The sequence below is a fragment of the Anabrus simplex genome, chromosome 4, assembly GCF_040414725.1.
Source record: "Anabrus simplex isolate iqAnaSimp1 chromosome 4, ASM4041472v1, whole genome shotgun sequence".
NCBI lineage: Eukaryota > Metazoa > Arthropoda > Insecta > Orthoptera > Tettigoniidae > Anabrus > Anabrus simplex.
In genome coordinates, this window is record NC_090268.1 from 229,295,861 (window position 1) to 229,321,989 (window position 26,129).

Consider the following 26,129-nt stretch of genomic DNA (forward strand, 5'->3'; position numbering starts at 1 on the left):
TTGGCCATCTATGGACCACGTTTCACAATCTCTGCAGTATTTTTAGCCTTCTCTGGCTTCACACTGTGCCAGGCTTTCATTATTTATATTACTTTTAATCATTTTAATGAATGGCATGATATATGATAGTAGGAAGGGAGAGGGCGAAACCCGGTGCCAGCACATAGCCTACTCTGTCGAATAGCTCGAAGGGGTCTGCTTAAGGCTTAATGTCTTCATCCAATGGACAAATCACCATCAACAGCATCATATGCCCTCACTTCATATGAACACTGCAGAGAGGTTTGGAATTTAATCCAGGCTTTTGGCATGCAATCTAGTGATTAGCAATTTTATACCACCCCCTATCCTATCCTATCCTGGCGGCCAACATTCTAATGGAAAATTTTTTTTTGGCCAACAGAACTTGACCGGCTAACTACGGTGCCAGACTATTTAGACTTCAATGCCTTAATGATTATAGCCATGAGGCGGATTTTCAACTAACTCTATATTTTATTATTTTACTTAGAGGAAACGTATAAAGTCCGCCTGGATACCATGATCCTTCAGGCATGAAGTCCATAGGGTCTGACACTGCATTTAGTTGGTCTAAAACATTTTCTATAACAGAATGTTGGTTGCCATGGTAGAAGAGTGGTTGTATACAATTTCTAATCACTAGATTGCGTGCCAAAATTCTGGATTAAATTCCAATCCTCTCCACAGTGCTTATATGGAGTTAGGACATGGCGCTGTTGATGGTTATTTGTCCGTCGGATGGGGACGCAAAGCCCTGAACAGACACCTTGATGCTATTCAACAGGAGTAGGCTATGTGCTGGTACTGAGTTTCACCTTCTCCATTCCTACTATCATATCAAATCATTCATTTAATCTCATTAACTCCTCTGATGGGGTTGATATCGGAATGGGCAACCGGTCGTAAAAAATCGCTACGAACATTCATCTCACTTCATAACCACCCCTGTAGAGAAACAGGACAAGGGTTGGACATACATACATTTAGAGGAAACTTAAAGTATATCGTCGTCGTCATTGGCAGTTACTCGTTTCCGTGTTTACAGATTTCCTGGCTAATAGCTCACATCAATTCACAGCAGTTTGTGTTTAAACTTCCGGTGATTGTACAGGCCAATTCGGGCATAGAACATACGTCCACACATCATGCAGCTGAGGGTCAGGGGGAGATCTTGGCTGGGTTTGGTGAAGTTTGCATTCCTGTCACTTAATACTGTATCTCCATACATGCGTCATTCTTGTTCAAAGTGTTGAACTGAGGCACAGACACTTTGCCGCCAAAGTAAACAATCCTTGGCAAGTGTTTCGTAGGTTTGTGGATTTATTTCTGCCATCTTTAAGGTTTGTTTCAGTTGGTTTTTGAAACGTTTCAGGGGACCACCCCGTGATCTTGAACCGGAGCCAAGTTCACCATAGAGGATCTGGCACGGTAGTCTGGTGTCATTCATATGGCACACATGACCTGCCCATCTGAGGCGATGGCCAACGACCAATGCTTCTACACTCTTCAGCTTCTTAATGTCACAGCGGTATAAGGTCCATGGTTCACAGCCATAGAGAATTGTAGAGATGACTATAGCCTGGTACACCATTAGTTTTGTGCGAATTGTAAGGTTTTTATTCCTGAAGACTCTGTGTGATAGTCGGCCAAAGGCCACCTGGCCAGCACGAAGCCTGTTTTTCCACATCCTGTTTTGAAGTACAGCTCTTTGACAAGATACTCCCAAGATAAGTGAAGTGGTCTATTTGTTCTAGTTTGGTGTTTGAGATGGTAACGTTCAATTCTGGAATGTTAGTCCCTGGTGCAGGCTGAGCAAGTACCTTGGTTTGTTTTTTTGCGTTGATGGTGAGGCCAAAAAGGTCATATGCCTCCTTGAAGCTGTTGACTGACTGTTGCAGTTCCTCAGGTGTAAGAGCCAGTGATGCAGTATCATCAGCATACTGCATTTCAGTTACTCTAGTAACACTGGTATTTCTTCACGAGTGAGGTCTGGCCAAGTTGAAGAGGCCACCATCAAAGCAGTATTTAATCTCTATGCCGGGGTTGTCTGTTGTTTCATAAAGCATGGTCGCCAGATACAAGGCAAACAGAGTTGGAGCAAGTACGCAACCCTGCTTCAATCCATGTGTGATTGGGAATGGTTCGGAGAAGTTGTTTTGATGAAGAACCTGTCCAGTCATACCATCATGAAGTGTTTACACCAGGCCCACAAAATGCTCAGGACAGCCAAAGCGTCTCAGAACTGCCCATACAGCGAGTCTTCAAACACTATCAAAGGCCTTTCCCAGGTATATAAGATAGACAATAAAGAAGGAACAGTAATACATATATCAGTCAAAGTGTCATTTTAAGTCAATAGCATAGGAAGCCATTTTCGTTCAGCCCGTGATATCCAGAAGTGTTTGCCTGTGGGTATGTGTGCGATTCCCAACCAAATCTGAAATTTTTGTCATAGGCGGGCACAGCATTTCACCGATCACGCATGGCTGTGTCAAAGAGCAATTTTTGCTCCAAGAACTTAAGCTGTCAGCGACATCAACAAACAACACTCACAAGAATTACCCAGTGTTCTACAAATTTACAAGTCTATCGACACGACAGATAAGGCTGTCAACTATAGAACAGAGCAATTGAACTTCCTTCCCTTTGCAATGGAACATGACTCTCAGTCAAGAGACTAATTCCGAACATTACTGAAGCCACCATCATGACCGGACATGCCGCGGGAAAAATAGTATTCATTCCTCGGATTCAAATCATCCCTTCAGATTTTCAATTTACTGTAGATGTCTGCAGTCCCCATTTATTTGGGTTTCGCTATAGGCATCAACAAGGCACAAGGATAATCGCTTAAAGTTGTAGGACTCCCATCTTCAGAAACGGTGCTTCTCCCATTGTCAACTGTACGTGAGCTGTTCAAGAGCTGGAAATACAAACACTCTACACAATGACATTTAATACAGTTTATCTGGAAGTTTTATCACGAAAAATTAGCTTTTTTGTAACATGGTATTTGATATTTTTTTTATTATTTGTGCCATCCACCAACCTAGTATCTTAAACATTGAAAGTAAAAATATTATATTACAAATAAAATAATATATTTCATGCAATTTATGTAAAAGCAATGTGTGTTATAAACACAATGATCTCTTTTTTCTTTTAAATAAGTTGTTTAAAAACATCTAATAGTTGAATTAATGCACGTGGGCACATGCTAGTAGTAAGAAGAAGAAAGAGAATGGGTGCCACTTGCATTCCTGCACACCATTCCAGTCACTCTATCCTTACTAACTTTGTAGCCCAAGGCTGACATCTCTCGATGGAAAGTTAAGGATTTTTGAGGTAAAGCATGCCAATTTTCATCTGAATTATAATCATCATTTCATCCATGACCTCATTCAGAAACAAAAGCAGCAAACATAATTCTGTATAATTCTGCAGCATTCAGATCTCCAGATAGCTTTTCTCCTTGAATTTGAAGTTCACTTACACCATCCCATAATTGAAAGTTTTTCAACCTCAATGAACTAACTTTGAATTTTTTTTTTTTTTTTTTTTTTTTTGCTTTACATCGCACCGACACAGATAGGTCTTATGGCGACGATGGGGCAGGAGGGGGCTAGGAGTGGGAAGGAAGCGTCCGTGGCCTTAATTAAGGTACAGCCCCGGCATTTGCCTGGTGTGAAAATGAGAAACCACAGAAAACCATCTTCAGGGCTGCCGACAGTGGGATTCGAACCCATGATCTCCCGAATACTGGATACTGGCCGCACTTAAGCGACTGCAGCTATCGAGCTCGGTACTTTGAAATCTGGCAATCCACCAATTTTGTGTTGAACTGAAGGGCCTTTTCACAAACAGGAAGTCTCGATACTGGTTTGCCCACGCTTCTTTTTTTGTGTAAACCACACATAAACAGCATCATCTAATTCAGAAATGTTTTATATTTCTTAGATCTCTCTTTAGAATTCAATTTACAGGCATACTCTGTTATTTTTCTTTAAATCACTGATTGTTACCTATCCTACACCATAAAGTCTAGCTAGAGAAGCACCACTTTCAACCTTCACCAATTTAACCAAAACTTCTAGTTTTATTCAATTGTTAAAAATGTGTGATGCTTTTTTGCCCCTCCAGTTGAGGCCATTTCAATAAGACAAACAGAGTAAAATAAAAAACAAAACAGTAAACACAATGTTCCACAGTGAACACAATACGTTCGACAGCAACTATGTTATACAGTACAGATGCACAACGATATGCAATGGCCAAATGGAAACAAGCAATATGTTGTGACCATCTCAGTTTCATCGATTGGGTTGGCAGAGGGAGAGGTGGAAGGGTGTCGTGTTCTTTCAACTTACCTTCAATATGGATCCAGTAATACCCACTCTGTTGTACAGCACGGGTGATCGGAGTTGGGAAGGTTAAGGGTGAACCACACCCAAACTCTTTCAAATACATATTTTAAAAAATTGAGGGCTCAGGTTCGGATTATCGATGTTCTACCGTACCAACACCCTAGCATTCTTAAAATTCTATAGCAATCCAGGAATGTTAAAAACAAATGATATTATGGTATTTCCTGAAAAAAATGCAATTTTGGCAGCTATGATACCACAAAAACGTAAATTATTTACTTGGATATATGTTGAATAATGAAAATGCTGGAAGTTACAATTATTCAAGGAAGAACTAAGTTACTAATGAATAAAATATTAAAATCGAAATCCACAAACTATACCACAATAAAATACTAATGAAGATAAAGTATAATTTTCAACAGTGCCTACATGAACTGCTGTATACTGTATAGAATACTATACTGTAGTCTTGAAGTAGAATTCGGATAACCATACAGGAATAAATTGCATGCCAGAGACGATGACAAATGCTGCCAACTGTTACTTGTCTCTGCTATAGTACTCAATTTCATCAAGTATGGAAAAGAATTACACAGATTTTCTCAATATTAATGTTCATAACATAATGTAGCAGAACTATACTGGATCTAGCAAGACATTCACACTCTGTCATACTTCAAAGTTTTATTTTAAATCCTAAGACACAAATGGTTATGTAAATATAGTATGTCATTTTTTAAAAAAGTGATAGCCTATCTGTACTGCCAGTTATTGATAACTCAAAGATATGAGTCATTTGAATGAGGAGCTTAAATATGCAGACTTTGTCATTTAGCTATCCAAAGAACATGACAAGACTAGTTTCTGGAAAATATGTGCAAGTTTTACTCTCAAATATGTTTCAATGAAAGCAGTGAAACATACCGTGCACTGATTAGTAAGAACAAACAATCTCCTCGAGAAGAAGAAGAAACACAACAACTAAATTTGTGTTTAAATGTAATTTATGAAGTAATTCCGTAAATAACATAATTCCAACTGCATTCAAATTAAAGATTAAATTTTATGAGCTTGAGACACACGAATTCATATCTTAAACAAAAAAGGAGACAATGACTGTATGCCTAACCCTTGTTCCAATTCACTATGGGGTCGGGTATGAAGTGAAATGAATCTTTGTAGCGAGTTTTAACGACCGGACCGAGCATGTTGGCCATGTGGTTGGAGGCATGCATTCGGGAGATAGCGAGTTCGAACCCCACTGTCAGCAGCCCTGAAGATGGTTTTCCATGATTTCCCATTTCACACCAGGCAAATACCTGGGCTGTACCTTAATTCTTCCCACTCCTAGCCCTTTCCTATCCCAACATCGCGATAAGACGTATCTGTATCGGTGCAACGTAAAGTGAACTGTAAAAAGAAAATTACGACCGAATGCTCTTCCTGACATCAACCTCATCAGAGGAGTTAATCTGGTGAAATGAAAAATGACGTGATATATGATAGTAGGATGGGAGAAGGTGAAACCCGGTGATAGCACATAGCCTACTCCTCTTGGAGAGTACCAAGGGGTCTGATCAAGGCTTTACATCTCCATTAGATGGACAAATCACCATCAACAGCATCATATGCCCTCACTTCATAGGAACACTCTGGAGAAGTTTGGAATTGAATCCAGACTTCTGGCAAGCAATCTAGTGATTACAGTACCAATCAAAAGTTTAGAACCACATTAAAAAATCATGAAGTGTCATCTAGATCCTAAAATTGAGCTAAAAGACCTCTATTTTTTTTCCTAAGCTCTTGTATCTAATATGATCTGCGCCGCCTGATTTCATTGAGTTACATCAAGTATTGTAGAAGTTATACATTTTCAACTGTTGGGAGGTCACATCAGAAAGTCACCATGTTTGGAAATATTATGTACTATATACTCTAAATGGTTTCAAGTATCATCACCAAGATTCTTTTGTAGACTTAGGAATAGTTGGTGGTCATTTTAGTATAAATATCAAAATTCCGAAAAAATGCGGCACCGATTTTTGTGCGTTTAATTTATTTTCAAACCAGCGCTAAAACGGTCAATTTTTCCTTGTTCTTGTCATAGGTCTCACTGTGAACTATCGGCATCAGAAAAGTGTTCTTGGATGCCATCCGTAGAGTGAAAATGAAACTATCAGGGCAGATAAGTCTGACGCCGATAGCTCGCCCTGAGACCTTGGGTCATACATAACAAAGGCAAAGAAAAATCAATCATTTTGGCGCTGGTTCGAAAAAAATACAACACGCACAGAAACGGTTTCGCATATTTTTGGAATTTTTATATTTATACTAAAATGGCCCCCACCTATTGCCAAGTCTACTAAAAAATCTTGGTGGTGATACTTGCAACCAATTAGAGTATACAGTATATTATATTACCAAAATGTTTGATATCTTCGTGTGACCTTCCAAGAGTTGAAAATTCATAACATCCACAGTAGTTGAACTAACTCAATTAAATCAGGCGACATATATCCTATTAGATGTGAGTGCTCAGAAAGAAAATTACAGAGGTCTAGTGGCACAATTTTAGGTTTTGGATGACATTTCGTGATTTCCTTATGTGTTCCTAAACTTTTGACCGGTACGGTAGAAATTGTATACCACCACCTCCCCTATCCTGCCTGCCAACATTCCGATGGTGAAAAGATTTTCAACCAACGGGACTTGAACCGGTTAACCACGGTGTCAGACCATATAGACTTGACATATACTGAACAATGAATGAATACCTGCAACCTGTTTTCCAGTCAATGACCGGGTCAGGAATGTAATGAATGAAGCATATATAGGCTGTTAGTACAATGGGGCCGCCACTCCCAAAGTGATATATTAATGACTGATAGATGCTATGAAATGAGAATGGAGAGTGTTGCTGGAATGAAAGATGACAGGGAAAACCGGAGTACCCGGAGAAAAACCTGTCCCGCCTCCACTTTGTCCAGCACAAACCTCACATGGAGTGACCAGGATTTGAACCACGGTATCCAGCGGTGAGAGGCCGACGCGCTGCCGTCTGAGTCACGGAGGCTCCACTTGACATATACTAAAAAACATAAAATGTTTACACTTTTTCTGAACATTTGAGAAAAATTTTGTTTAACTTTCTATTAAATTTCACTGAAAATGATATAAACATTAAGTTCCACTAACAATTCAGTATCTAGAGTGCCCCCTTTGGCCGAAATTATAGTCTGCATTCTTTTCGGCAAAGTCTCAGTCTCAGTCCGACCCTTTCCTCCTGAAGGGCCATCCTTAGGTTACGTAACGTCCTCAGGACAGGATCACTGCCTCGGATTATTCTACCTCACTTATCCCAGAGATGTTCTACGGGATTTAAATCAGGGCTGCATGCTGGTCAGTTGAGTTGAACAATCTTTAACACACAGAGATACTGAGTTACGCAATGTGCTACATGCAGACAAGCATTGCAGTACATGAACGAACATGAATTCAGTTCCAATAAATGTAGCCAAGGGCATGACGTGATTAGTAGGAATCTCACTGATGTAGCGGTAAGCATTGATGTTACCATTCATTCCCTATGGGAATCAACATCTTTATCATCACATGTTACCATTCTTGGTGAGCACCAATTCTATTTAGGTCTTCATAGAGAGGCTGTCCTATACCATCACGGAGCTTCCAAAAAATGGTTTCATTACAAGGAATGTTCACTCTGCACACCACTCTCCAGATCACCTCCAGACTTTGAGATTTCAGGGAGAACCTGGATTCATCAGAGAAAAACACTCTGCTCAACTGCTGCAAGGTCCATTGGGCACGCTGGCAAGTGAACTGAACAGAGACAGTTCAGTACTGTCTAGTCAGATCTGGTCTTGTAATAGATCATGGTAATTGGAGATTTTGTTCTCTAAGGCATCGTCGAACAGTCCTCTTACTCACATTAACTTCTCATACATTCTGTAGTTCCTATGTGGGTGAGGTTAACTTCCGAAAGTAACCAGGGGAACCTGACCCCTACAGAGCGCATCCCCAGGTGGCAGATAGGGGGCCCCTACAGTATGTAGGGCTGGTTGAAATACCAATTCAACCCGCAGACCAACAGGTAGCTCAATTCCTGGGGGCTTTAAAATACTGGGACACCCTCTCTCCAGGGGTCATAAATATGGAGGGCCCCTGCCCTGGGTTATGGGTGAAGTCCTCAACGGCATCTAAAGTGGAGAAGATAAACTTTGGTACGGTGGAGATGGTGGATTGGGTCTGTACTCCAGAGGAGCGGCTACGAAAGGCATCTGTCTCCATGTTAGGGGCAGCCTAAGTTTGAACCTGGCAGTAGGTATAAAATGCCTTTGGGTACGGCAAGCCCATCGTAACAATAGCCTATATGGATAAAGCAGATATGGTGCCTCGGAAAAGGTTAGGGCGTCCCTTGCTAAAAGTGACGTGCAGCTCTTTGGGTGCTGGGAGAGCTGTGAGAAGTGGGCAACCAGCACCAAACTACATCAAGATTGCAACATTAAATGTCCTGACACTGATCGGAAAGACAGAAGAACTGGTTGACTTCATGAAAGAAAAAGATATAGACATACTTGGACTGTGTGAGACCAAGAAGAGGGGTACGGGAGAGATTCCTCTGAAAGAAGGACACAGGCTGTATTACAGCTGAGGACCTGAAGCAAAAAATAGTGACCATCATACTTAGAAAAGAAATCCAAGAATATGTGGAGTCTACAAAATGCGTCAGCGACGGGATGATGGCGATGAGACTCCAGTTTGAAAATGGGATGAAAGATCTATTCCAGTTCTACGCCCCACAAACGGGTTGCATAGATGAACATCTATAGGACTTTTTAGAGGAAGTGGAGAGACAGACAGAAGATAAGGAAGTGCTATTGATGGGAGATCTAAATACATAAGTTGGAATGGAAAGACAAGGAAAGGAAGATGTTGTAGGGCCCTTTGGATATGGAAATGTAAATCCAGAAGACGAGTTATTGATGGATTTTTGCATGAGGAACCAAATGATTGTTGGAAACACCTGGTTTAGGAAGAAGAACAGTCAGAAGATCACAAGGTATGGTTGGGGAGACAGACGAACAAAGACCATGATTCATTATATAATCATAGAGAAAAAACACCAGAAGAACCTTTTAGATGTTACAGCCATGTCTGAAGAAGTGCTCTGTTAATTAACAATATATCTGCATCCACTGATTTAAAAAAGATGTTTGAAATACCACATCTGATTGCTGGTCACTATAATTCAAATATATTCCACAATACGGTGAAGCATGGTCTTAAATTTAGTCATAGGCGGTTTAAGATGGTGATGAATCATTAGTGATAAAATGTTTATTGAGTTAATTTCAAGTATAAGAGAAGTTGACCAGGTAAAGAATTTTTGTGAATTCTTGAAACCTGAGTAATCCTCTCCATTCCATTATATTCCTACAGATATAAATGCAATTGCAGCTGTTGAAGCTGTGTTGAAGTCTTGCATCTTAAATCAATGTGGAAGAAATGTTGCCACACTTATTTCTTGCCTAAGGAATTCTAGAGCAATTCAAATGCATATGATGCCCATCAACAATAACTCTGGATACCCCTCACAAGTCATAATAAAAAAATCAGCATCTCTTTGTCTATCAAACTAGCAACAGCATTACAGTCTAGCACAGTGTGACAAATTTACATACCTAAGGTTGTTGCATGGGCTGCAAAAAACATTTTATATTACAATTTTATTGGAAAGATAGTTAAAATGTAAATATGAAAGAGGATCAAATTTAAACGAGTCTTATTTAATTTTCTTATTTTATTGCTGTTACAACATAACTAAGTATACATCACTTTTCTGTGTAATCTCCTGTTTTAGAAATGCACTTAGTCCAGTGTATTGGCAGCATCTTGGTACTCTCATCATAAAACGAGTGAGTTTGTGTCACCAGCCAACTGCGCACGAAGTCTTCCACAGCTGCATCATCCTCAAATAGTTTGCCTCCTAGTGCCTCCTGAGGGATCAAAAGGGATGAAAATCGCAGGGCGACAGGTCTGGTTGTAAGAAGGGTGGTTGAGTGGTGTCCATCTCATTTCATTTGATTTTTGGTGAATGAGAGCCGCAGTATGGGAACGGGCATTGTTGTGAGGGAGAATGACTTCTTGCATTGGATGGTTGCATCGCTTGCAACAATAAGCAAGTCTAACCTCTCTCAAAAGATCACAGTAATATGCTGCATTGATGATGCGATGCCTGACCATAAAACCAATATGCAAAATGCCACACCGGTCAAGAAACTCAGCCACAAGCACCTTGCCAGCTGACAGTAAAGTCTCTGCTTTCACTGGAGTTGCTCACCCTTCCTTCTCCACTCCTCACTGGCTTGTTTTGATGCAGGCATGCAGTGGTGTACCAAAGTTTCATCACAGGTGATGATGCGATTCAAAAATGCAACCCCTTCATCTACAAACTTGCTGAGTGCCTTTTACTAATCTGCAAACGTTTCAACTTTTGCTCTTCAGTCAAAAGTCAGGGAACCCACCAGGAGCACAATGTATGGTAGCTTAGTTCCTTTGTGATGATGACTGGACTGTTCCTATAACTTAATCCAACCTGAGAAGCAATTTTGGAAACCGTGAAATGTTTGCCTCCTTCAGCGAGATCACGAATGGCGTTAATGTTCTCCTCCATAATGCATAGCTGACATTTTCAGCCCATTCACAGCCTTCCTTGAAATCCTTATGCCAAGCAAATACAGGATGACTTGAAAGTGTTTGACCACCGAACTGTGCTTTCAATCTCCACAACATTTCCGCCAGTTTAGTAAGAAATTGTATGATGTGCTGCGTAATCCTACAACAGACCTGTTGTTCGGGCATCATGAGCAGTACTAAAATATGAATCTGTGAAGGCCAACTGCCTATCAACCCTACTCCTGACATCCTCACCCATAAGACGCTGCCCGCTCTCTTCAACATTGCATGCTCAGAACACAGTCATATACAAATACAAAAGACCCACCAATTCAATTCACTATTTATTCAGATAAAATTTATCACCTGACAGCAAATACTAGTACGTTTCATCCACTTAGTGAACATCTTCAGCTAACACCATCAGTACTAAAACATTTACACTGAATTATTAAAAAGAACAGTAAGCCTACAAGCCTACAACCTGTTTTCCAGCCATTGATCGGGTCAGGGATGTAATGAAATAAATCATATATAGGCTGTTAGTACGATGGGGTCGCCACTCCCAAAGTGATTAAAAAGAACAATGGAATTAAAATCTATGGGGAAACTAGTACATGACAAATTAAAATCTGATATCATCTGATGGCCAGGCAGGCATCACTTTTTGGTAATGAGACAAAGTCTCTCATAGTGCACTGACACTGCCGGTGGCTCCAAGAAGCCTACGCAGTGGCCTCCACGGTATGCACTAGCCATGCGTCTTGGTGGGTGTGCTATTTACCAACTGATGAGCCCAACTTAGCACACTGGGGTGAAATGCTGGCAACCAGGAATGAGTTAGCTGAAAAATTTATAATGTCCAATAACGGACCATTTATATTGGTATTATAAATTAAAATCTAGCACGAAATATAAAATTAAAATATGAATAGAAAGTGCATCTACCAAGTCGTAAAACATCACACATATTTACTGGCAAGTCTTAAAATTGTTCTTTGATGTGTTGATACACAAGGTCTTGATGTAGTGAGTACCAAATTATGTGTCACATTTAACGAAGTACATAAAAACATTTAAAATTAGGATAAACATCCTCCTGTGGCGTGGATCAGTCTTATTTTACGTTGCGGTGAACTTCAACAGGGAACCATTGAACCTTTTGAATACTGAGATCCTGCTAATGACAACCACATGTAACAAGTAAACGTGTGAGGTCTAAAAACAAAGAAACATCCAAATTAAACTAAAGATTAAAGAGAAAGAACTTAAACAGGAATGTGGAAGTTGGGTGACAACTTACTCTCCACTGGCCCCGTTGGAAATTCTCAGGTTGGTCTGCAACCTTGTTAGAATTCGACTGCACTTTCTATTCATATTTTAATTTGATTCTTCGTGCTACATTTTAATGAGTCATGCCCTAGTTTCCCCATAGATTTTTATTCCATTGTTCTTTTTACATTTTAATGAGTCATGCCCTAGTTTCCCCATAGATTTTTATTCCATTGTTCTTTTTAATAATTCAGTGTAAATGGTTTAGCACTGGTGGTATTAGCTGAAGATGTCCATTCAAAACATGTACTAGTATTTGCTGTCAGAGATAACTTTTATCTGAATAAATAGTGTATTGAATTGATGGATCTTTTACATTTGTATTTGACTACGTTTAGTGGTGTCAATATGGAACCAACATGAGACTTTTAATCTGTAATACACAGTCATGTTTAAATTTGATCCACCCTTGTATTTTAGAAATATTATGAAATGTTACCAAATAAACAGATCCATACCTACAAGCAGCATGACCATATCTCGCAGCAGGCCGTGAAGGAATAAGTCGATCTTCTGTCTCCATCTCTCGGGGCATTCCTGTTGCTTCCTCAGTATGAAACACTTCGTAGACACTCTCAGCCAAATCCTCCTCTTGGGCAACATCACTTTCTGTTGTCGTTTGCACATGGTCAACCTCTATCCCTCTATCCTCCAGTTCTGATAAAGATCTATGTCGTTCTAATGGATCCAGTTCACCATCATCAGGTGTCTCTCTCCTCGACCTTAAGCGGAGGCCTTTCCTCGCATGTCGACCAACACGCAGATGATTGGAATTATCAGAACCTGTTTGATGCCGAAAACTTTGGGTAGAGTTGTCAGCTATAGCCAGAAGGATGTTGCCAAAGAAAGACGTTTTTGGGCGCACACTCCAACGTTTCTCACCAACTTGTTCCCATAATGCAGCCAACAGCTGTTGAGGGTTCAGCAGCTTAGTCGATGAGCCATCATCTATTTAAAACAATAATACCATCATTGGTAAGCAGTTTGTAAAATCAATGTGAATTCCTTTTTGATAAAATAGAAATAAAACATATTAAGAACATAATCTAGGATACATTAAAAATTACTTGACAATATGAGAACTGGATGATGATGTAGATGGTGGTGGTGGTGGTGGTGGTGGTGGTGGTGGTGATTGTGACAGCAGTACAGCCTCTCCCTGAGTTTCAATTCCTGCTTATCAACTGTCAGTAGTGTAATCTAACAAAGACTGCTTGAACTCTAACCATGTCAACTAAGTTTATGTATCTTCATTAGATTATTTATTTATTTATTCATGTCAGTAGCACAATATAGATTACAGAAACATAACTTATTACAAAATTAAATACATGAAATGACAATATTTTCATTAAATTATACACTTATTTACAAAATATCGGCCCAGAATTTGACCACATTAACATCACTGATTGTGCTAGATCAAGCTCTGTGCGTTTAACAGGGCATAGAGGGCAATTCATAAGGTGCCTTGTCGTTTGTACTACGCCACATTCACACAGGGTCTGATCCCCCTTCAGGACTTACTTCTTCATATTGTCTCTGGATCTTCCAACGCCTGCTCTTAGTCTGTTCAGTGCCTTCCATGTAGTCCAGGTTTCTTCATGACCAGGGGGAAGAATTTCCTCCAATTTTAAGAGTTCTGGGTGAAAAGGGATCTTCTGATTCCAGAGTAGAAGTCTGGTCTTCTTTGCATCTGCACTAGTGGGGGATGAGGAGTGCATAAGACTGTTCCCGGACTTCAATCGAGTTGGTGGTAGTTTGTGTCCATGTGCAGGGTGGTTTGAGCTGGTAGAAGCCCTTAACCTCTCCACATTTAAAGCTATTTCATGTCTAATCCTGCAAGGGAGTACAGTTTGTCTGTTGGTGTTGGTTTCAGACATCCTGTAATATTTCTGCATGTTTCATTCATGGCGACATCGACCTTTTTTGGAATGTGTAGATTTATACCAAACAGGACTAGCATACTCCCCTGCTGAGTAACAAAGTGCTAAGGCTGTTGTCCTTACCGTAACCTGTCACTTTACGGAGCAAGGAGTTCTGAGAGGAGACCTTTGCCTTGATGTTTGAACAGTGCTCCCTGTAAGTTAGAGAACGATCAAAAGTAACACCAAAGTATTTCGGTGTGTAATTATGTTCTAGAACTTTGTCCTTCCACTTCACTTGCAGCTTCCATGAGGCTAGTTTCTTCTTCAGATGGAAAGCACATTCTTGAGTTTCTGATGGGTTTGGTTTGAGTTTATTGTTCTCATAATAGTTGGACAAAATATCCAATGCTGAAGTGAGATTGTTTTCTACTCTTTCAAGGCATTCACTCTGAGTAGCCAAGGCCAGATCATCACGTATAGGAAGCTTTTAGTATGAGGTGGATGTGGCTGGTCGTTGGTATATATATTGAACAGTAAGGGAGTTAGCATACTTCCTTGAGGAAGACCATTCTTTTGTGTTCTCTATCAACTTTGCTGACCCTGAAAGTCAACAAAGAATTGTTGATTCTGTAAAAGGGCAGCAACAATTCTGGTAAGCTTGAAATCCTTTGGAGGGCTGTACAGTTTCTGTAACACAATTTGATGTTGTATGGTGTAATAAGCACAAGAAAGGTCTACAAACGCTACTCCTGTGATTTTTCGGGATTGAAAACCGTCTTCTATATACTGTATTAGGTTTACTACTTGTGCAGTGCAGTTCATGCCTGGCCTAAAACCAGCTTGCTCTGGGATTAACAAAGGCTCCACAGAGAGTGCAAGACTGTTAAGAAGCATCCTGTCAAAGATTTTGTAGAGGTGACACAAAAGGGAGATCGGTCGAAAGTTCTTTGGGTCATTAGGGTCCTTGCCAGGTTTGAGGATGGCAACTACTCTGGCCTTCCTTCAGATTTTTGGAATATGACAGTGCTCCAAGAAGTTATTGAAGAGTTGGAGTATCCATTCTTTGGTAGTACTTCCAAAATGTTTAATTTGCTCTATAAGAATGTCTAGACAAGGTGCTTTTCAGTTCTTGCACATTTTGATGGCGTTTTCCAGCTCTCCATAAACAAAAGGTTTAGATATTTCACAGATTTTATCTTCATTGTTTCTTAGAAATGTTGGTGGCCTAGCTTTGCATTTAACTTTGCCATTCAACAAGAGCTTATGGGCGATTTCATTTGGGGATACATTATAACGAACAGATGCCTTGGTGGGGTCATTGTTCAAACGTTTTAGCAGTCTCCAGGCTTTCATGCTGCTCTGAGACATATCCAATTTTTCCATCAAATTAATCAAACATCCTCTTTTCAATTTACCAACAGTCTCTATCCGTTAATTACTAGTATGTATTGTTTCTTCCCTGAAAGTATCCCCTTCAGAAAGCGAAATGTAGTTATGCAGATCTTTTACTGCACAAGGATCTAAACCTTGTATGTACTGCGAACCACGTGGAATTGACTTGCATGAACATTTCTTGATAGCATCAGTGAACATCATATGATTCTGGACTTAGATCAATGTTCAAGATCGTTTCATCTAGACTCTTGGTGAAGTTATCCCAGTCAGCTTTCTGAAAATTGTATTTCTTTGAAAAGGTATTATTTGAGGTCGAACCACTGAGAACATCTGACACTTAATTGGTCTGTGCTGAGTATGAGGAACAGATTCACAGACTTACACATTGATGGGATATGGTATCAGTAACAAATATGAGATCAGGATTGTATCCGCATCTCCATCTGCCACAACTGAAGGATGGTGGAAACTTGCTGTCATGATTTAAAGACAAGTGATTCATTTCAGCCCAATTTGTAACAGCTAGTCCATCTTCGTTGTCATCTCTATATCCGCAAATGGAGCTATGGCTATTGAAGTCACTCATAACAAAAATGGATCTTACTTCCTTAAAGGTTAACGGGCTGGGAGAACTGAAATGGAACATTTGATGGTTTATAAACTGACTTTATCATACAGCTTGATAATTCTATTGATATCAGTTCTATATCATCATCTTCAGAAATGGCAGTCGATAGTATATCGAGTTCAGGGCTTGCAAAAATAGCACTGCCGTATTTTCCATGAGGTCTCTTGGCGACAAGTCGCATTCCTGGTACTTTGGGTCGATTTTGTGTACTGCTTCTGCTTCACTAGATGTCACCACTTGTTTCCAAGTGCCAACCAGTGGATTGGTTTGTAATTAAATTGGCTGGGAAATGTTCACGTTTTGGGGTTTGATAACCCGATCACTTTCAGCTGTTTATGAGTTGTCACTACTGCCTAATATGGTACATTGGTTGTGAAAGCTGATTATTACAGCAGTTCAAATGAGAGTCCAAATCAAATCATGCTCTTGTAAACACAGGACAATCAAATATTAAATGATCAACTGTTTCAGTAGACCCAAAAAAGCAAGAATAGTCACCTGTCAAAATAATTTTGAAATGTTTGAAATATGATTTGAAATTTCCATGGTCTGACATAAATTGTGTTAACTCAAAATTTGGCACCAAAAATTTGTACTGAAACTGTGGGAAAATATATTCTTCTAGTAACGGATCCATCTGAAGCAGAGGTCCAAAGGAGGTTCCATTGATTCAAGATACGTTCTTTGGTTTGTTTTTTACTAGTTGATCAGCTCTCTCATTTCCGATGGATCCAGTATGTCTGCGAATCCAGGAAATGCAGATAAGACGGTTCTGGTGAGCTACAGTTCTTATAGCAACTGCTGAAGGGTTCATATTACAGTATATTTGTTATCTATAGACTTCAACGCAGCTTGCGAGTCATTGAGTATTTGGATCCTTTTGTTGTTGTCATGACACCACTGTATTGCGCATTTAATGGCTAGTAGTTCTGCCTGAAAGACCAAACAGCAAGAGGATAGTTTATACTGCGCTGTAAAAACTTCACTTTTGTTTAAATGTACTACAAAAGCACACCCAACGAGGTCCTTACCATCGTTGCTTGATGTATGAGAGCCATCAGTATAAATGATGCAGTCATGAGTGTCTATGCATTTGTTATGGAGAATCTTCTTGAACAATCTTGGATGACCAGTAGGGTGTCCCTTAAAAGGGCAAAAAAAATTTCTTTCATTTATTGAAATGCATGCCCCGTTAATGTGTTTATTAGTCTATTAGTTACCAAAGTACAGAATTTCCACTTCCTACATTAATTTTTACCCGAGCCGACGGGGCCTAAAATTCTTAGAAAATAGCTGCTTAAAGTGTCTCTTAAATGTAGTTGTAGATTATCAGTCAAAACAATTATTTTAGAGAAATATAAATGAAAACAGAAATGTATATAATACTATTCTTGTAAGAAACAAAAAAGATACAATTTTTATAGTTATTCATTTGGATATTTCCTCTTCAAAGTCTCTTTTTTTACAGTCTGGGTAAATTTTTCTATGTTCTTGCACACAATGTAATAAGAACTGCTTCTGTTCATCTGCAGCAATCAAACTATGAAAGTCTGTCATTAGTTTAACAGCTCTTTCAGCTGTGTCATTAACTGCTTTTAAGGTGGAAACCTTTTTAGCTTCCACAAACGCCACATTGTCTTTCCATGATACAATTTCTTGAAGGAAACCACTGTCAAGTTTCAGTCGTGAAAATAAATCTTTACTCTTGACAGAAACAAAATCACTCAAAGATTTCCCTGAAACAAGATAAAAAAAGTCCTAAATTAAATACTAGAATAAACACTACTAGTCTACTATGTACCATATAGAGAGCCAGACAACTCTTCTTTCGATGGAACATATCTCTTTCCGGAATCACCAAAGCTTTCTTTTTGTAAGTTTTCTACAATGTTTCCTTTGGTCTGCTCATCAAACTCTCCATCAAAAATTGAAAGAATGGCTATTTCCTCTGACAAGTACCACAAGTGTTTACTGAACTTCTTTAAAGCCGCATTGGAAATCAACTTGTCAACTTTCTCGTAATCTTTTAAGGTCTTTAAAAAACAATATCTTGATTTGGAGCTTTTATCGCCAAACTACATCCAAGCCAGGGCTTCACGTAATCTTTTAAGGTCTTTAAAAAACAAAAATCTTGAATCGGCGCTTTTATCACCAAACTACATCCAAGCCAGGGCTTCACGTAAACTGCCACAATGAATAAACAAACAGCTTGGTAACTTTTTAAGGTCTTTAAAAAACAAAAATCTTGATTCGGCGCGTTTATCGCCAAACTACATCCAAGCCAGGGCTTCACGTAAACTGCCACAATGAATAAACAAACATCTTGTAAAGCTTGTTTGTCCTTAGCGCTCATTTTAAACTGGGAGTGCAGTAAACAAATTTTTAAGGAGTAAATAGCTCTTGCCATCCATCATGTTTAATGCATTGCACCAGGAGGTCTGATTTTTATTTTATTTTTTATGTCTCCACCCAGAAAAACAATAGCGAGCTCAATGAGCTCGCGATAATCATCTCGTACAGTCGATTTTGCCAGCTCTTTGTTAAAAAAGTCACCAATTCAATAATATTTGCCTCACAGAGATGTTGTTGGACAAAATCAGTGCACGGTTCGATGGCACTAGGATTAATATTCTTCCAGTTGTCTCTAACTTTTTGAACAGCGGAATATCAGGACTGCTAGTGAGTTGTTGGATCTTTGATTCAAACACAATTTTGAGCACCAGTTCATAAATATGATGGCGGCAAGGAAAGAATTTTTGCTCTAAAAGCACACAAGCTCCGTTCAAGCATCATGTATTGGATGCTGTTGTATCACAGCACATTATTTGTACCTTATCATCCAGGTTCCAGTCATGAAGTTCATTTGATACTGCTTTCGCTTGCTTTTTGCCGGAAGAGTTGTCTAACTTCGGCACAGCAAGAAGTTGTTCTTCCTCGTCATATGAAATAATAATTGATAGGCATTCTTCTTTAGAACTTCTTACATCCAGAGCAGGTAACAATTTTCCATCCCAATGAACAGTAACTATCCAGGCACGTTATTCTGAAAATCGGATTCAATGGATCCAACTCTAATGAAAATAGGATTCAATGGATCCCACTCTATCTTTTCTCATTTGTGTTCGAATGCACTGAATAGAAGATTTGTTGATCGGGTAATTGTCAGAACTAAGACCAAGTGCTTCTACTACAGACTGAATTATATAAACAAAATCTCTGATGCTTAGTTGACATCCGTCTAAAGTTGCAACTAATTTAGATGTGATAAAATCTTTTCTTCCTCTTCCTGTCGACGTAGCTAAAGAACTTACAGATTGAGATGTGGATGGCAGAGAATCTTCCAGGCTTTCTTCAGAGCTTGTAGATTGTTCTTCTACGTCTTCATGCGTACCAAAGGTCTGTAAAGTTGCAGATTCCAATGAGCTTGCGGAAGGCATTTGCTTTAGTCTCTTTTTATCTTCTGCAAGTTTTCTCAGCCTGGCCCTTTCTTCAATTTCAGCCAACATTTTGTCAACACCCGCTGGGCTCTCTTTGCTTTTACAAAAATATTTTATTTTCTTCAATTTTTATTCTTTCAAGAGCATCAGCATGTGCGATATCAAATAAATTATCTAATTCAAGTTGAAAGTTCTCCTTGCGGCGCCTATGTAAATCCTGAATCTTCTTGCTATTTTTTTGCAGTTCTCGCCAGACCTGATAAAGATCCACTAACTTCTTAACACAATTAGGCACAGCTCTGGTAGGTATTCTAGCCTTTTCCCAGAATATATTGCACTCCCGAATGACAAGATTTATGCTTTCACTAACAGTCAACTTGACCTCAGGTATGTTGCAAAATAGAACTACGAGAACTTGACGATTAGATGGTAATTTTGTGCCTGTTATTTTGTGATTTACTTCACCAACCAAGAAAATACTTTTTTTATTGCTCCTTAGTTCCACTGACATCTTTGAAATATAAAACAATCCGTGCTAGCTACCCGATAAGTGAAAACTAAGTGACAATAACAATGCGAGCGCGCCACTCTTGTGACGCAACTTGTAATGGACATGTTTGCGCGCGAGTCGGCACGGGTTGCGCAGTTCCAAATAAGGAAAAAAATTGTTTTCGGGTGTTTTAGGCCCAAATGATTAAAACAATAACCTATGCATTGCAAAATTAAAACTGTGAAAAATAAGGGACACCCTAATGACCGGACTAAAAAGTGGCATTGTTGTTCTATAACCGTATTGACGATAGGTTGAGGTGATGGCCTATTTTTCTTAAGTCATGTCAGTTCGGCTAGTCCAGATGCATTCAAAAAGAGCGGCTCAATTCCAGAAACAATAAGTGCTGCATCGGTAGAAGTTGTCTGGTAAGCTGGGAGATCCGAAGCGCAAAGCCTCTTTGATTTTGCAATAATTTATTCCAGGCTCATTCCTTTCCCAGTGTGTTTTGAAAAGAAGAGGGACAGTATAGAATCAGTGGCACAAATGCCGTATAATAAATTATTTTAAGTAGTTCTGAATTCAGTCCCCACGACGGTCTGCATGCAACTGTTAGTCCCTCTAAAAATTTACTGGATTTTATTTTGAAGTTGTTGAAGTGAGTTCTGAATGTCAGTTGTTTGTCCAGGGTAATCCCCAAAATTGGTAACTGATCCTCAATTTTTATCTGATGTCCATTCATAATTATTCCTGGTTTCTTCTATTTCCTTCTTCTCGTGAGAAATATTGCTTCGGTCTTCATTGCATTAAATTGCAGTTTGTTAGTTTCACCTCAGACCTAAGCTAGCCAGACCAATAATCTTTACACAAGCCTGGTATTGAAAGCAAGTTGGCAGCCTCGTATAGCCCGCCGTGACATCGTTCGAGCCGCGCCGTGTGGGATCACTAACCTATCGTTCGCGAAGGGTCTACGGAATGTTTACCAAATTATAGGTTATAGCAAGAGCCCCGCATGGATGCGGATATCTGCAGATTTATCCACAGATACCCGCAAAGTGAGTATCTTGGCGGATACAAACGGCATGGCAGTGCGGATAATTTTGTCGATAATTTCTAAATAATGACATTTATTGATTTTCATTCACGTATACTCTTCCTTTTGTTTGTGGTTCGGCAACCCTTGACATTGGTATGGGATAATAGCGATATATAAAGAGCCTTGAAACCATAAATCTGACCTAAGCCTAACTGGCTACCGCCCACAATTAATGGAACGAAGGAACAAAGGTCAATACGTTCGTATTAAGTAGAGAAAATCCCTCATAAACCTGCAACTGTAGGGGTTCTGGTGCCAGGTGTCAGGCCTATTGTATTATGTTAACAGATCTATCCGTTTCAAAACCTTGGGTGTAATATACTGTAGTTAAATATTTAAATTATCCGCGGATAACCACTTTGCGGATGCGGATGAAGGAAGTGCGGATGCAGATATTATTTTGTATATCCGTGCAGGGCTCTAGTTATAGCCGTAATATCCACATATATCATTAATTGGCAATAAGAGAACTGACCTTAAAGGTTTTCAGATATTACGAGATGTAAAGAAAATTGAAACAAAACAGCGTAAAAGTCACGCTGTTTATTTTCATCGCGTATATCATGGTTGCAATATTTTGATAAAAGTTATGTATATATAGTATGAGCATGTTCGGCTCCATGGCTAAATGGTTAGCACGTGTTGGCCTTCGGTTAAAGGGGTCTCAATAGGGTCAAGGATTATAACTTTCCTGGGTTAATTCTGATGGGTCCGGGGCTGTGTGTGTGTGCGCCGACTTGCACATTAGGATTCATCTTAAGTAGGGCTGCATTTTCATAAGTGCGTAGATCACCTATCACGCGACAACTCGAAAGACCTGCACCAGGCTTCGGAGGCCACACACCATTATTATCGTTATATTATTATTATTATCATTATATTTATTATTCAATGATGGCGGCTGTGTGATAGGATGTATCGTTTGTGAGTGATAGTGAATTGGTACTTATAAAAGCAATATTGCACAATACAAACTGTATTAGTTGTGAAGAGTGTAAGAAGCAAACGCTTATCAACGGACAATAAAGGTCAGCCTGTGTGAAGTATTTAGTGTCGTTAAGAATCACCAACTACGGTTGCATGAAGGTGCTTAACCTAAAAGAATAAAAGTTAGGATCGAAGCTTAGACAACATCGAAACGTAATAAGTAGTTCACAAGATCACCGCTAAAGAAGTACTGGAGCAATAAGTTTGTGGAACTATCACTTGAGTTGTGAGGAAACAACACTAGCGCTAATGTGGGTCGTTCGCGTAATGTTCTGGTGATAAATAGAAACGTCTACTAACACAAACACGCGTGATCAAAATTAAATGGTTACTCCGAGCATCGAATAAACTGAAAGAATCAAACGATGTCTCACGAGATACCGACCTAATAATCTACAGTCTACAGCTGTACAACAAGGTGAGGGAGAGGGGAAAGATGACCCAAACATAGTCGAGGCAGCAGAAGCACAAAACAAAGAGCTTGTATTTGCAACATTAGTCAATGAGATTAAAGAATGCGACAAAGTAAAATGGATCAAAAGATTGCAGCAGATGATTGATGCACGGTTTAGCAGGATACCCCGAGGATGATGGCCGAAAATAACCAAAGGGTTTCAACAATGCTCTGACCAAGGAACTCATCAAATTGATGTCAGAAATTTATACAATTGATTCAGGCACAAGAGTCAGAATATTAATGCATGTGAAACTGAAAACCTCAAAGAAAATAATGCAATACAAATGCCATCTATGGTGAAGAACACAGACTTGAACCTCAAACTGAAACGAATGTTATTGACAAATATTGATGAATATTGTAAGAAGAAAGTGGCCAAAACAAGAACTAACAAAGTATTTAGACAGGAAATAAATCAAGAAATACTTGAAATGATGAATGTAATCATAAAATCAGAAAGAGTAGTACAGCAAATAACCACGATCACCGAAATGAATGATATGTTGTATGCATGCCAACAGACGTATGAGATGGTGACAGCTAAAGGAAAAGAAGGTATCTGGTTGGAAAAGCTCTATCGAAACCAATATCAACCAATTGAATAGAAAATTGGAAATAATTGATGCCCACCACCCAAATGAAAGAGCAAGTAAGGAGATGATTAGAATGTGTAGAGAAAATCGAATTCATTCAAACAGGGGTAGTGATATTCAGAAGATGCGTGAAACTATTCTTGAGAAAATAGCTATTTACAAGAAGAAGATAGTGATAGCTGAAAAATGTATAGCATCTAGGAACACAAACAGAAAGTTTGAGTTTAATAGGAAGACCTTCTATCGTGACCTTGAAGGCAATAGATTTACAGTAAGTGAAGATATTAAAGAAACCAAATGCTTTTGGACTACAATTTGGAAATATGATGAAAGACAAGATTATGAACAACTGATCCAAGAACTAAGTCCAGCGGAAGTGGAGGTAGACATGGATAGAGATAAGATAAAGGAGGTCATATCCAGGTGTATAAAGTACCTAGCGAACTGGAAAGCAACAGGACCTGATTTTGTATATAATTATATTAAGAGGGTGTATGCACTACATGAGAGGTTAGAACAACTAATCTACGAAATAATTCAAAACCCAGACTTCATAGATGACGAGCTTTATGCTGGGATAACATATTTGATTCCAAAAGTCCTGAATTCAAACATACTGCAGCTCCTGAGGCCAATTACATGCCTTTCGAATTTATGCAAATTAATCAGCAAAAGTGTTCGCGGTAATAGTCAACGATTTCTGTGACGTGAACAATATTATCTCAAGTAATCAAATGGGAACATGCAACCGATGTCAAGGCGCTAAGGAACAAACACTTATAAGCAAAACCATAAACGAAAAGTACAATAATAAACTGTGTACTGCTTGGGTGGACATTCAGAAAGCATATGATTCATTGACACATGCATATCTAACTGAATGCCTACGGAAGATACATGTGCCAGAAAACATCATTAAATTTGTCAATAGGACACTTGACAAACAGAGAACAACATTAATATGTGGAAACAAAGTGGTTGGTGACGTGAAAATAAATAGAGGAATATTACAAGGAGATGCTCTATCACCCAAGTTGTTCGTAATTGCTATGGAATCATTAAGCAGAATCTTAAATAAGAACTGCGAGAAGATCCAAGCAGATGAACATGGAAGAATTGAGTGCAACCACCTCATTTTCATTGTGACATTAAATTGTTTGCCAAAGATTCGCAGACATTGAACGAGCTGAGCCAGTGGACGAATCAATGTTTCAACAACATGGGTTTTACAATAAATCAGCAAAAGTCAGCGAACAACATCAATTTGAACCATATCTTTGGAGAGAAGGTAAATGACGTAGAAGGATACAAATACCTAGAATACTCAAGAAATGTAACTAAGCCCAAGAATAAAGTTCTCATAGCCAACAAGATCGAATCACGGGTAACAAATATATGCCAAACAAAGTTGAACGCAAGAAACCTGTTTGGAGCAATAAATGAGTATGTGATGTCAACCATTAACTATTATATTGGCCTGATCCCGTATGAGCACGAAGAATTTAACAACATTGATCTGAAGGTGAGAGGAATCTTGAGAGCGCATAATATCGTCGGAACAGCAGGTAATATGGAATGACTGTACCTGAAAAGACACGAGTTAGGAAGAGGACTACAAAATGTTTCTGAGAAGGCTGAATTGATTTTACTTGAACTATGTAAATATTTGTCAACAAACACAAGAACGAAGTTTATCACAGAAAGTGAAAGAAGAAATGCAACCCATCTTGGACTGATTGAAGAACATCTGAAACGGAAGTACCTAATTGAGGAAGGAAATGATGTAACGGTAAAAGTAGTTAAGCAGAAACAAAAACAGATGCAAATGGATCGAATCATGGCTAAGTCAATGCATTCCACATTGTTCTGTGAACAACAGGAGAAATTTGTAGACGTAAAACAGTCATCGTTATGGCTAATGAGGGGAATATATCTCCGCAGGAAGAAGGAATGTTCTGTAAGATACAAGACAGAAACATCATTTTTAGTCATGGGAGTATATTCCAGAGGTGCCCACACTACAACCAGGGCAATAAGACAGCAGACCATCTGACAACACAATGTGGACAAATGCTTAATTTGGACTACAAGAAACGCCACAATGACGTTGTCAGATGCTTGCATTTCATGTTCACCAAAAAGTATGGGTTGAATAATTCTAAGAAGATAAAGACCTATAAAGCAGAAAATATCATATCCAATCAGCGGATTAGAATAAAGTCATCATACAGACTGAGCTTCGCATTGAACACAACAAACCGGATCTGATGATACATGACCTTGTAAAGAATGAAATCCTATTAATTGAAGTTACAATCACAAACAAAAATATCCTGAAACAGACTGAAACAACTAAAGGAAGAAAGTACGAGATGCTAGCCAACGAACTTTCACTTATGTATAATGGAGCCAAGGTGATGATGGGACGAGCTAGTCACCAACTTGTTCAAGACGCACATGGACAAATTGGAAGTGAACAAACAGCAACAGGCCTACCTACAGACCATCGTACTAAAACGGACATATGAGAGTGTGCTAATCGACTTCAGACGAGGCAACTTGGATAACAAGTTGTGGATGGAGGACTTGCAAAGAGTGATGGACCAGATGGAGTTGGTCCTGGTACCGTAAATGGTGTGCAGAAAGTGTGTATATAAATGTGTAGAATCATTGGATGTAACATGGACTTAAAAACTAATTGAATCGTGCAGTCGAGTAAGGAACTAAGATTTTGCTACTTTTCAGGAGAGCAAAAAAACTGA

At 39.1% G+C, this 26,129-nt stretch overlaps 1 protein-coding gene across 1 annotated transcript in view; it reads right to left on the reverse strand.

The window, feature by feature from the left end:
- Window positions 1-26,129, reverse strand: part of Megf8 (multiple EGF like domains 8) — a 461,373-nt gene that overhangs the window by 397,476 nt on the left and 37,768 nt on the right. The window contains exon 5 of the mRNA XM_067145403.2: window positions 12,875-13,364. Within this exon, the coding sequence (XP_067001504.2) occupies window positions 12,875-13,364 (490 nt within the window). The remainder of the gene's footprint in view (window positions 1-12,874; window positions 13,365-26,129) is intronic.